The following is a 14,416-nucleotide window of genomic DNA, read 5'->3' on the forward strand; positions in this document are numbered from 1 at the left end:
TCTAAATAAATGTCACTTGGCTTGATATTGTTCATAATGCAAAGGCATTCATGCATTTTTTATTATGACTTAGATTCTTTATGGTCGCATTTACATTACATGACATAAGTAACCCAATTCGATTTTTTCCTCCCATGTGGCACAGATCGGATATAACCCACAAACATGTAAGTATAGGATAAAAGCACATTGATTTCGATATTCTCAGATCGGTTTCAGGCCTCATTCATATGTGGAAATAAATCTGATATGAATCGGATACTTACGGATACTAAGTGGACAGATAGGATATTCCCCTGTCAATGTGAGTCCTACATCATTGAAAAAGCGATGGTGGCGAACAACGTCAACTCAAGTGGACACCAACCACAGCAATTACAGCAGTGATCATTGCTACATTTACCCATGCTGCAACAAGGGCCAATGTTTAAGAGACCAATGTTTTGCTGACATTTGATGGTACGGCAAGCAAAAGCTGGTATTATCTTCGACATTTCAAATCGCAACGTTTTTTCTACCTTTTGTTGTTTAGTTTTTCTAATTTGGGTTGTTTCGCCAATAGTGTAAATGAAGATATCAGATATTCTTTTACTTTTAAGGTTACTTTTAAAAGAAGATGTAAGGATGTAGTCAACAAATCAGAATTGGGCATCAAGACCTGCAGTGTAAATGCGGCCACTCTACATACCATGTCACGTAGCATTTTATCTATGGAAAAGCATATATTTTTGATTCCCGCTACAACATCCATCATGACGTGAAAATATAAAAAGCTCTCAAAGTGAAACTCCCTGTATTGAACAGACACAGTGGTGAAACTGCACTGGGCTGCGAGCACAGGGATCTGAGAGTGTTGCGATCCTCTTAGTGTGTAAGAGCTCAGACATGGAGTGGCAGGGAACAGCACATGTGTCACAGCTTACATCCCCTTCCCTTTCTCAGATCCCCTTTCACACACTCACAGGTCAGCGTGGCAGAGCAGCATGGATCAGCTCATCAGACACGGGGCCCTCAGGACAGCCGCTGTATCAGGGGCCCCGTGCAGCGCACAGACTCTGCCAAGACCATCACTGTCAGCTTGTCTTTGTCGCCTGATCTGGCCCCGCTGCTACCACTGGACATTGAACAGCTATTAAAGAGGCCCTTGAAATTCGTTTGTGGCTCATTAGCATATCGTGAATAATTCATAGACGTGGGGGTGGGGAAGGTGTAGAGCCAATGATGAAGAACAGCACCTCTATCAGTGTGCGCACAGCCCATCCAATTCCCGAGAGTCGGCCCCTTGATAAAGCACACTGCAGAGGAATCAATACAGCATGACATTAGCCTGCACTGATGCGCTTCTGACCCCATATGTTATTTGCCACAAATATGGCAAGGAGGGGTTGAAAATGAAGGATCTAGTAAATCAATATGAATTAAACTCTAGAATTAATCGGGTAATAACTGAGCTGTCCTTTCTACTTTGTTCTGAGGTTGCAAGAAATACATTATTGCCATCTTGTTTAGTGACGCAATTGCATTAAATAAATAGTTCAAACGAAATGAAAATTGCGTAATAATTTACTCACCCTCATGCCATTCCAATCCTGCAGGACTTATTGTACTTTCTCCTCTGGGACACACAAAAACATTTAGAGTAATATAGTGATCTATGAGCACCATAAAAGTACAATAAAAGTGGTTTATATGACTCATGCATTCCAAGTGTTCTAAAGTCATGTGATAATTTAAGGCTGAAATACATGACTTTTGTCCCGATTTACAGTCTGGACAAGCCGATCCTAGTTGCCGAAATTCACAGCCAGTCTACAGATTTTTAGCATATGTAGAGTACAAAGCCGATTTTAAAAGTTGTGTTAAAATAGATTTAGACCGGTTTTGTGAACTAGATCAATTGATTCACTAAAAAAGACACTAAAAATCACTGTAAATTATATATGTAATTAATAGATTTTGTCATTTTAAAATTCATATAGTGTGTTGTTAAACACTTACAGTTACAATTAACAGGTTTTTACTGTAGCATTTGTACAGTTTTCTCTGTAAAAACTACAAAAATTTTTTTACAGTGCATTATACATTATATCCTGAAAAGTTCTGAATTTGAACATGAGCACAAACAATATGTAGTTGAAATCAGAGAAATATTGATTTGGCTGGAGTGCTTAAAACAACAGCGATACCTGTTGAATGTAATCCCCGACCATGAAATATTGGCACACAGCCATGATATCTTTCTTCAGCGCTGCATGGTGAATACAGAGTCGTGCTGCTACCACAACACTGCAGGGAGAACCCAACTGCATGAGCCCTCGCTGTAAAAACTCTCACCAGCCAATCAGAAGACATTGGATATTCATAGAATAATATTCTTACAACCAAACTTGTGGTGTCAAGAAAAGATTTGAGATCTCAGAGTTCCTCATACTGACCGTCAAGCATCTGAAGTATACTTCCCGTGTTCCTCAAATGTTTTTATAACCCTAGAACACAAGAAACCTTCTCTGAAAAACATAACAGTGCGGACATTATCGTGGATCACTAAAAGTCCAATGATTGTCAAAGCTCAATGATTAATGTTCTGTTTATTTCTCTGCACAAAGCACATCCCTGACATTCCTGTTTGAAACCCGGTACTTTATTTCCATTATCTAATTACTTCAGTCAGTCACAATAATGTACAATCAAACTAAACTGTGAGTTCTTGTTGCCTAAACAACATCAAGGTATTAATTCTCCATCTTAATCATCGGTTTCAAGGGGCAACTGGCATATTATTAAATATTTAGTACAGATAAATGGCTTTGATTTAGAAAGCCTGCTGAAAAGTGTCTCTACATTTTGGTGTAAAACATAAAGGTGGTGTTCTAGGTTGAATGCAAAGTAAAAGCTCTAAATAATCCCTCATATTCGGACATTTTCATATAGAGTCCAGAAATAACATTCTGTTGACCGTGAGAGCAAAGCTTTACACAAAACCCCAGACCCCTCACTTGTCTACCATGCTCTCCAACTATTTAATAATAGTGAGAGAAACTAATTCCCCATCGACTCTCTCTTCCCTGTGAGCTATATAAAGAGATGAGATTGAGTAAGAGTCCAGTGACTGAGAGCAGAAGCCAGTAGGGAAGTGGCTCAAAAGAAAAACTACAGTCTTTGCAATCCAGCGCATAGGCTCTACAGCGGAGAAAGCGAATAAAACCAAGCAGTTTGAGTGGCAGAAGCTACCACAATAACCAGAAAGTTGCATGTCCGTACGGTATCAGATAGTCTCAGGCAGTTTCAGATCTCCCAAATACTCTCAATTCCCTTGTGACACTTAAGACTAAGGTGTTTGGACTGAGAAAGGAGCCTTTCAGGATTTCTCTTCCTCAATAATGCACACTATTGGTTTCTCTTACTTCTACTTAGGAGGACTGATACATCTTTATTCTATTGTCTATTCTATTTATATTCATCTGCTGCTGCATCTATAAGTTGTTCACATATGTTCACATATCATGCTGCACTTGTGTCGAATCCAAAGAACACCACCGTTGGTTATCGTATCAACAAACCTTATTCACAGCAGCGCCATCTTTGATTTTTAACGGGAATGAAAGAAAGGCTGTGAGGCAGAGATGGCAAAAGTACTCAGTTCCCGTACTCAAGTAGAAGTACAGATACTTGTGTTAAAAAATACTCAAGTAAAAGTAGAAGTACTGATTTAACTTCTTTACTCAAGTAAAAGTAACAAAGTACAGGCTTGGAAATTTACTTAAAGTATAAAAGTAAAAGTAGCCTTGCGAATGACAACCATTTTTATGCAAAGCTACCTGGACCACACAGTAGAGTGCAAGCTGAGAAACTTAAGTGGATTTGGAAAAAAGGTTCTTTATATGCCATTGCCTACATTTTAAATGGATGTCTGCCAATAGGCCTAAAACATCACATAGCCGATTATTGTGACAGACTGGGACTCCAGGTTAATAAGATTCTGACTGAGTAGCAAGATATGAATTCAATTGTTATTCTGTGAGAATTCACAGATCCAGTTTCTCTTTTTCAATCTTGCCCTTAACATTTAAAGGAATCTACATGTATGTAATGATTTGCCGTGAATGAATGCCACCGAATCTGTCGAGTCGTAGTGGTGCGTCAAGTGCAACGTATATTCCCATCCAATTGACCGTTCGCAAAGACCCGCCCCCCTTTAGTTACTGTTGCTATGTCCGACAAGCCGTTCTCACCATAGATATCATATATAAAGGCTAGATGTCTCGTGCGCGCTGCTGGCCAATGGAGGTCGACGTCCGCACGTGGCGGCCATCTTGCCACAGTGTGCTCGCTCACTCGTTTAATGGTGCATGTACTTTTAAATAACCATAACTTGCTCAATTTTCTACCGATTTTCAAACGGTTTGGTTTGTTATAAACGTCAGAGATGTAGTTATGACACTGCATACATACACTGCATACATATGAATAATTACAACATACATGTTCAAGCATTCGAAATTATAGCCACGTTAATAACGTTTGTAAGAAACCAAACTGTTTGTAAATCCGTCAAGATTTCAGCGAGATAAGAGGATTTGTGTGCATGCTGATCACTCACCTTAATTCACAGCTTCACTGTGACAAGATGGCCGAACGGTGATGCCGGAAAATACTGCGCCATAAGACATCTAGCGTTTCTATATGATATCTATGGTTCTCACGCCACACACCATGTTCTCACGCAGTGAAAAATACATCGCGGAGCAGAGAGGACACTGACAACACACAGGACAGACCAGGTTATTTTTTATATGAAACATTTAGTCATTTTTTAAAGAAATTTAAACAATAAAAACCGTTTTGTGTCTCTATGTGTCTGACAGATGATCAGTTTAAGCTGCTCTTAACCGATCATCTCTTCCTTCTAGTTAATTTATAGCATCAAATAAACATGAATGAAGAAGGAATGTTGTTTTAACCGTGGACAAACGTCAGTACACTTCGTTTTTCAAGTTTAAATCCTCCAATGTTAATCTACCAACTCTCCTGACTGCTTTTTATGGCGGATGGTGGATTATGATTGGTCAGATCGCCTGTCAATCAAACTCCCTGCGAAGGGTTGATGACACGAAAAATAATAACGGTAACTCCACTGAAATTATTTGAAACTAAAGTAACGAGCCAATTTTGTAAAATGTAAGGAATAGAAAGTACCGATATTCGTGTTAAAAATGTAAGGAGTAAAAGTAAAAAGTCGGAACAAAAATAAATAGTAAAGTAAAAATATCTGAAAAATCTATTTGAGTAGCCTACAGTAAGGAAGTATTTGTACTTCTTACTTCCCATCTCTGCTGTGTGAGAGATAGACATACATCTCTTCAGAGGGTTGAACTGTTATTTAATGTGTTTTTTTTTTACTGTTCTGCTGACGAAACACTGCAAAAATAATATTTCCAAGAAATTTCAGTAGACAAAAAACTCATAACTTCATACCTGTCATGGCGCTGCTCTAAATAAGGTCTATTCACCTTATTCCGGAAGTAGCACTGGGTGGCGCCATCCGCGTAATCTCACTTCCTGGTTTAGCTACTTAGCGCTTTGTTTGCCCTGGTCCAATCTGTTATCTGTCTTAGTTTAATTTAATTGCCTTCCAATTTAAAGAAATTAGAGATGGCCAGTGTTAACTGTGCAGTCCGTGGCTGCCATAACAGCTGGAGAAAGATAAAAGTAATTAGTATAGTCAGAAACACTTAAAATTTAAATGTAACAGACTGATGCAGCAGACAGTGTGAAATAAGAGAGCGCTGTAGCTACATTTGTTTTTACATTTATGCTTTACTGTTCTCAGTATGATATTGATATAAGTAGATAGACTATAATATTATAGCCAAATGCGTTGACCTATGGTTATTAACAACTGCTGCAACGTACTAAAGTACATTTCACTTGAAGCTTTTGAAACAATGCCACAATCAAATTATTTAATAGCTGTGTCTTTCTAATAGCTATTACTTAGTTATGAAGATGTGCACAAACACTACTACATGTAAAGTTTGAAACATTATTACACCACAGTTTGTTTGCTTAATCACCAGATACATTTGCAGTGTATAGCCAACAGATGAGAAAAAAATAGCCACGAACTGGTGTAGAAAGAAAGTAGAGCCTCAACTAGATGAACAAGAGGGTAACGTTAGCTTAGCTAACTGCTAGCTGCAATTTCTTATGGTTTAATCTCTAACACAAGTAATGGCTGTAAAATAAATCCAGCGACTGAATTCTAGAGGACCATAGCTTTCAAACAAGGTATAGCATGTGTATGTGTCCTGTAGTGAGACCATTACAACATTAGATGTTTGTGGCTAATGTAGGCTAAACACTACACACCGGCCGGGCTGCGATCAGACAGGCAGACGGGTCATATAAACACCTAAAAGTCGTTTAAAAATTACCCCGAGAAACAGTGCATTGCTGTGCTGTTGGTACACACGTACATAGCACATTTGGCACAAATTAGCTTATCTTATGTGACATTTTATCAGTGAGACTTCTCTGCAGTTCTCCTCGAAATTGAATGAGGGTCCGCTAAACCGGAAGTTGGTTTACAACGGAAGTACTGGACATAAGTAAAAGTGGGCGGGGCGGAATAAGGTGAATAGACCTTTCTCACAACTTCCGTATTTGTGACCGGAAATACGCAATCGTCGTGGTAATCTACTTCCTCCGCAGTCAAGGCAACATAAACAAATGGCGCAAGCAACTAGCAAGAGCTATTGACACGCTAATGATGTGTTATTTTAGCCTCGCTCTCTACTTACCTTGATGTTTATGGACAAATTCCTTGTGGAAATTTTTTTACCCTTTATTTCGAATTTTCCTCCACGAGTCGTCACATCAGCAAATGTAATATTTGGCAAATCCGTTAATGAAGTTGTGTAGACTCTTTGATCCATTTTAAACTTGCCCGGGTTTATGTTTTTCTGGTGTGTTGACGCTTGACAGGAACTCCGCTTCCACAACGATTATGTATTTCCGGTTATTGTGAGAAAGGTCTATAGAGCAGCCAAAGCGTCAGCACTGTGTGGGAGTCGGTTCAGAAGCTCTCAGGAATCACGATGCAAAAAAGATGGATGATGCGCTTGGTTTAATCAGGTGGCCATTTCATCACTTTCCTTTTGGTCTTTATTTCCAAGGTGCTCCACTAAATTACATACGTGGGTGGGGTCGAGGTTAGGGTTTTGGCGATCTGCCCACTGGAAAAAAGTTCAGGTTCCCCCAATGGCCAGTCAGTCTTCTCCAGCCACAGCCAATCGCAGGCCTCCTCATTGCTGGCTATCATGTATGATTCATGTATAGTCCTTATTTAGCCACGCCCCTTTTCAGCGCTGCACTTGTTGTAGCCTATTGTCTTCCAGTTTGTATTTCCACAGCATGAAGGTAAGATCTTACAGATTTATAAATGAACCACTCGTTTTAAAATCATCCCGGTTTACTGACATTTGTTATAACGTCCGCTTTAAATATTACAATTTCAATAACTCTACAATAAATAAATCCACTTCACCAGTTACTCTTCGACAGCTAGGCCTATGCCATAGAAATATACAGAGGTACCGCAAAAATGGAAGTTCAAAGACAAAATTCTAAAGATTGCTGCACACTTGTTTCTCTAGCACATAAATTATATAACTGAATGTGACGAAACAAAAAAACGTTTTGTGTTTTCAACATATTAGACATATGAATAAGATTGCATGTGTGCATATTTTCAAATAAAATATAATTAGCAAATAATTTAGGTAGTTCATATAGACATGGAACGCATATTTTTATTTATTCCCTTAAATCCCTAGGCTATTAACTCTTTAATTATTTAATTAATTTAAATAAAAAGACAACCCCCCCCCCCCACCCCACAGACACACACAATAATAATACGCCTAATAATAATAATAATAACAGTATAATAATAGCTTTAAATGACATAATTGTAAAACAATTATAAGGCACAAAAGACACTCGTTGTAGAGCCTCTTTTAGCCAAAATACATATTTATGTGTAAAATTACAACATTTAAGAGTTGTGACAACTTGCCCCGATCCAACACCTTGTCCTGACACAGATTAACCTTTCGGTTAAAATCAACCATCATTAAATGAATCTTGTCTAGCTTGCAGTTGTGGTTTTACTGTATTTACTTGTTTATAACAGAAAAAAATATTATGATTTTGGAAAAAAAACTTTTGTGACAACTAGCCCCTGGGCTGTAGGGTCTCCCTTATTTGTATGTGTATTATGAATAGTTATGCTCTGACAGCAAGAATGTGTTTCAATGGTTTCACAAATAGGCTATTGTATGAATACAAAGAGCAGCACTGCATTACGCAACCAAAAAAAAGATACTCGAGTTCTGAATTGCAACATTTCTCAGGACCCTCTTTGGGAGGCGAACAATAGCTTAAGCCAAACATCAACGCCACGCCCATGGGGTCGATGTTGCTACAAGAGTCGCGAGCCACACTTTCACGCTTGTACTGCTGCACGCGACAGGCGCGTGGGAGCCTCGCAAAGTCTCTACAGAGCGCCGAAACCAACCACAGCCGAACGAGAAACGAAACGATTACATGCGTACGGATGTTTAAATTTGCCATGGCGAAGTATTTTGTGGGGACTCGAGTTGAATCGGGGTTATCGGGACAGCAATATTTTGTTTTCTCCCACGGGTTATCAGGAAGTTTGATTGTGAGAGTTTCAAAATCTCGCATTTCTAAAGAGGAATTTAATGAAAGCATCGCGTAATGTTAGCGTTGTTCAGAATACTTTCAAAATGCGCGTGACTTTGAGATTCTTCGGGATAACTGTAGATGGTAGGCTATATAGCTTATTTATGTTATGGGCTACTTAAGTGTTGTGCATATTGTTTTCAACGATAGTAGACGACAGTAAGCGACTCTTTGGGATCTGGTGAGCTGGAGACGGAGGAATTGTACAGCTGCAGTGAGCTGGAACAGCAGAGGAGGCGGTACAGACATCCTGACTCCATCCCGTGGAAAACTCGTCAACTTTCTGCCAACTTTAGATTGTTTTCTTGCCATCATCATTGTTAGCATTTTGACAGGAGACAGAACAAACGTGACTCTAAAATATGTATTTTGGGATATGTTCTCTAGTACAATGAGAAGCCTGTAGCCTTCTTAGTTTAAAAGTGTGAGTTTTTCGTTATTATTCTGCCTTTACCATCTAGATATCATCTACTTCACTAGGGCATCATTCACTCACCCTCAAGTTGTTCCAACCCTGAATGGGTTTCTTTCTTCTGTTGAACACAAAAGAAGATATTTTGAAGAATGTCGGTATCCAGACAGTTGATGGTAGCCATTGATTTTTCCTACTATGGAAGTCAGTGGCCGTCAACTTTCTGGTTACCGACATTCTTCAAAATATCTTCTTTTGTGTTCAACAGAAGAAAGAAACTCATGTAGGCCTACAGGTTTGGAACAACATGAGGATGAGTAGGCTAAATAATGACATAATTTTCATTTTTGGGTGAACTAACTTATCCCTTTAAGGCAATCTGTGTTCACGCGCGATTCCTATTCCTCCTTGCGTGCAAAATAGCCTACATAGGCTAGCCTACTTTTAAGAACCCACAAGTTTTTTTTTCTTTTCTTTTAAAACCACCCCATAATTCGCAATTCTGTTGTTTCGCTTGAGGTTAAAACGAATGACCCATTTAAATGAAGGTGCTTCTTCTTCTCTTTTTAATCCATAATAATGCATGACTAACTGAAAGTACGTTCTACTTCAGGCACATTGAGATAAAGTTGAGGTAACTCAAGTTTACTCTATGTTCGTTTCAAAGTCTAGATTGTTTCAAAAGGCCGAGGAGTCCTCCCAAGTTAAACGTAAGCAAAGAAATGCAAATCGATGCAGGTGTGCGGGCCTCGGAGGTGACGAACTGAACTCCGATCTCTCAATGCCCGAGCCCCATTGATCAGCTGAGAACTGGCCCCGTCTCCATAGCAGCCGCCTGGACGGCGCCGCGAGGACTGGCTGCAGGGCCGCTGTCAATGGGTGACGTCACGGGGCTGGCGCCAGAGAGTCTGCGAGAGCGCGAGCTCGCGGCGCTGCTCTGTAGTGCTGCTTTGCTTGGTGCCAATTCATCACCTGTCAGGGATCAGTCAGGGTGTCATGCAAAATGTACACAGCTGTGAGAACAAAAAAAAAAAAAAAAGGACGAGGGAGAAAATGGAAAAAGCCCGTTGCGGCAGATGCGGACGAGACCACAAAGCTATGTGTCATGTTTGTAAGTTCTGCGCGCGCTGAATGCAGTTTTTGTTGCAAAGATTTCCTTTTAAAAAAGACAGTCTAAAATGCATCGACCCGGAGGTCCTATCTTACAAGTAGCCTAGGCTAGGCTTCTTCATTTTCTAAGCAGTGATAATGAGAATGTATGAGGTGCATTCCGACACATCAACACGATTGCATTCCGACGCATCTCCGCAAACATCTGTTTAGTCGGATATGCACAAGCAACCAGGAAATCTCTGTCTCCATTGTTACTTAGCATGTGTAAACAAAGAGCTTTTTTTTTTTTTTTCTATTTTCTGCCACCACTCTCGCCTCGCTCTAGACTGCCAAAAGGTTTCTAAAAAATGGTAATATAATCCGTGTCAGGATAAAAATATTCGTCCCAGTCCCATAAAGAATGCATTTTCACTTCAGTTGCAGCTGTGCAGTTTCACGTTAAAACTTACAGTAGTAGGCTACACTTTCCCGGTAATTGATTCCCGCGCGTCTATCAAATATGCTGCTCGCATTCGTGCACTAGAGAGCAGGAGGATGTCCTGTCATCACTATTACATCTTTAAACAGGCATAAAGACTGCTTTCATAATTCCCCCGCAGTCATGATGTGTATAAACAAACAGAAACATTAAGGGCACAACACCAACTGCAGAAAGTAGCCTACATAGACTTGAACCTATTGTAGGCTATATCATGTTGGCACGTCCACAGCAAACACCCTAGATAAAGAAACGCCACAAGAGCTTTGGTTTTTACCTTAATCGAATTTTTTAATGGTTTTTGTGTCCTGGAGGAGGTTGGGGGAGGGACACTGTGAGAGTGGGCACACTTTTGAAGAAAAATATTGTAATAGAACAAGGTCAAGTGACTAATAAACCCCCCCTGACATCAACTTGCCATCTTTATCTAAAAGTATGGTTGCATGCCACTGACTTCTAGGTAAATGTTGATGATTTAAACAGTAAGGGGAAAAGATGAAAATAAAGAAGCAATAACATGAAATGTGTTGGAAAAGAGATAAGTCCCTGCCTATGCCTATTTAAAGGTTTATAGAAGGCTCAACTGGGGTTTGTACATTGCATAAGCTGCATTATATAGATATATCAAATCTGTTTACATCTTACCTAGTAAAATAGTCACGTAGCCTAGGTATTGTATAGGATCATTTAAGATGTCCAGCATAAATCAGTCTAAGCTTGTTTTGGCTCATTTTGACGGTTACACTAGAAACAAAGGCGGAAAATGCGTGAAAACATCCTTATACTTTCCAGTCCCTAATTCTCTTGATCAGAAACAGGTACACTGATTTGAGAAATTATCCGTGGAAGCTGAAGGCAGTCAGCGCCACCCTAAACACGCGCTTTCACTGGTTAAGAACGCGGAAGAAATGGGCGGGTCTTGAGCGCTCAGCACAGCGGCCAATAGCGTACTGCGAAGGCGATGATTGACGCGGCCTAACCCACCAATCAGCGCAATCCAAACCAGCGCGTGAACAACCCACCTAGCAGGGTGTATATATACGGCGATGACAGCTCGCTAATCCACTGCGTTTGCTTCAACAGCCCAGAGCAAAGAGGAAATCTCGAACACAAAGGCGACTCTTCCAACGAAACCGTTCCTTACAGAGCTGTCAACATGAAGGCAATAAGCCCAGTGAGGTCTTTCCGGAAAAGTAGCGCGACTGTGACGGAGCACAGTCTGGGAATCTCACGGAGCAAGACCCCCGTGGACGATCCCCTGAGCCTGCTCTACAACATGAACGACTGCTACTCTAAACTGAAGGAGCTGGTGCCGAGTATCCCGCAGAACAAGAACGTGAGCAAAATGGAAATCCTGCAACATGTCATCGATTATATCCTGGACCTGCAGATCGCACTTGACTCGAATTCGGCGATCACCAGCCTGCATCACCCGCGAGCAGGGCAGGGGACATCCAGAACACCCCTGACAACACTCAACACAGACATCAGCATCCTCTCATTACAGGTGAATGTCCACAGAAAGAACAGTGTGACAGTGTGATCTATCTATCTATCTATCTATCTATCTATCTATCTATCTATCTATCTATCTATCTATCTATCTATCTATCTATCTATCTATCGTGAATTTTTAAATGCGCTATTAATGCACGACAAAGCTTCGTTGATTTGGTGCGTGTTTATGTCCAAGTTTGACCGCAAATAAATATACTTTTTTTTTTTTGTCCCTTTAGACACCTGAGTTTCAATCAGATTTGATCACAGAGGACAGCAGGACACTTTACCGTTAATCAGGTAAATGCTCTTGAACACACTGGTTTTGATGAGCCTCGTATTATATGCTGTAAATGACAGAAAAAATATTTTATGCTGTCAGAACAGAATTTAATAAAGAGCATGAAATAATATTTGTTGAGGACAATTTGTGTCACAGTCTGTAAAGTAGTGTAAAGTGTTCATTAATCATCAGCTGATGTTGAAATGCTCCCATTGAAGGGAAGGCAGTGCTCGTGTACATCTGGAGCCCAGGGTTTTGCTCAGTCTCTGAGTGTTTGGTTAAATGTTCAAACTGCGGCTTCCTCTCTGGCGCCAGGCTGTCCGGATCTCTGCCCTGTTTGCATTCTCTAAATGCGCCTCTTTCTCAATCTTTTGCAGGTGTTTGGTTAAGACACAAGAACACACAGGACCTGGGAACTGGCTTTTCCTCCAATTTCTGTTCTCAGTCTGGAGTTTTTTTTTTTTTTTTTTTCTTCTTTCTTTCCTGTAATTGAATCAAGAGACTTTTTTTTTGCTTCTAAAAGGACAATCCATGTGATGTGTTATAAGTTCGGACATTGATTATTTATCTTCTAAAAAGACTTATTTGGTCCTTTCTTCAAGAAGAAGAAGCACTATTCCCTGAAAATAGGAGGGAAACCTGTAAATGATCGCAAGGAACCTTTTCTCTGCATTGAGAAGAAGTCTTACCTTTTTTTCGTGAAGACCGTGTGAATAGGAGACGACGTGGTTAGTTACTGTACAAAGTTTAAGTCTGTTTTTGTCAATTCTTTTGGCACATGAAGGACTGGACGTTGAAAATGACATGATGAAACCTTGTGAACTCTCTCAGAGTTTTATCTTGTATAGTTGCAGAAATTGGACTGTCAGTATCTGCAAAGTGTTATGCTGTATGCTGAGACTTTTTATAAAAGTAATATTGTAAATCGTACCTTTTTTTTTTTATACAAAATAAATCAAATGCTTTATTTGACACTGGTCTGTTATGCTTGCATCTTAAAAATGTCAATCTGCCAGTGTTGTGCTGTATATTATTGACCTTGCCTTTTATATCCAGGTACTCAAAAGCATGTCACTGACCTTTCACACATGCACATTTGCCCATTACTGACAGGAACCTGAATGAATCTTTTACATTGCCATATGTTTGTGTAAAAGTGCATTAATTCCAGTTCGTAATGGGGGGAAATGTGCTATTTCCTAATATATAACTGTCCACAAATTATACGGCCTAGCAGGTTTTCTTGCGATTTAACCTCTTTCTGACTTCCCGTGTGGTGAAAGTTGAAGGTGTCTGGAAGTAGAACATTAATTGTGGCCGTTTCCACAAGTTCTCTCATTCGTGTGTGTTCTGGATGAAATGGCAGTTAAAATCAAAATTGAGCTATTGATTTGTGAAATTCAATTTGTAAAATCATTGTCTGTAGGTTTACAGTCTGTCCCCTAACCAGCACGAAGGAATAAATTGGAGATATGAATGATTTCATTTATCAATTTTTTTTTTACAGCCTCAGCTACTCTGGAAACCCTAAAAATATTCAGAATTGTACACCAAGCCCTTTTGACTAGAATGGCGTAACTTAGAATAAACGTGAGAAGTGGATCATTTTAATTGTTAGCGTATCAGACATTAAAAATGAGATTTGATTTAATTTATAGTGCACTTATGAGTCATTTTGTGGGATAAAATACAGGAAAACCATTTAACTACAGAAACAAGATAATGGTATGCCCTCTTTATTACATACCTTTCATTTTTAAATGTACACTTTGCAGAATTGTAGTGCAGAATTAGTGTTCTTGATATGAAGAGTGCGCCACCTGCTGGCAGCCAGACATCACCTCAGGAAAATAATGGACACTTATTT

General features: G+C 39.7%; 1 protein-coding gene across 1 annotated transcript; it reads left to right on the forward strand.

Moving 5' to 3' along the window:
* Positions 1-10,899: 10,899 nt before the first annotated feature.
* Positions 10,900-13,521, forward strand: id2a (inhibitor of DNA binding 2a). The gene is made up of 3 exons (XM_084096494.1): positions 10,900-12,276; positions 12,506-12,566; positions 12,927-13,521. Exons 1-2 carry the CDS (start codon positions 11,926-11,928, stop codon positions 12,560-12,562), a joined length of 408 nt encoding a protein of 135 aa, XP_083952620.1. The 5' UTR covers positions 10,900-11,925; the 3' UTR covers positions 12,563-12,566; positions 12,927-13,521.
* Positions 13,522-14,416: the final 895 nt, after the last annotated feature.

The sequence above is a fragment of the Abramis brama genome, assembly GCF_963993115.1.
Source record: "Abramis brama genome assembly, chromosome: 21".
In the NCBI taxonomy this organism is placed as follows: Eukaryota; Metazoa; Chordata; class Actinopteri; order Cypriniformes; family Leuciscidae; genus Abramis; species Abramis brama.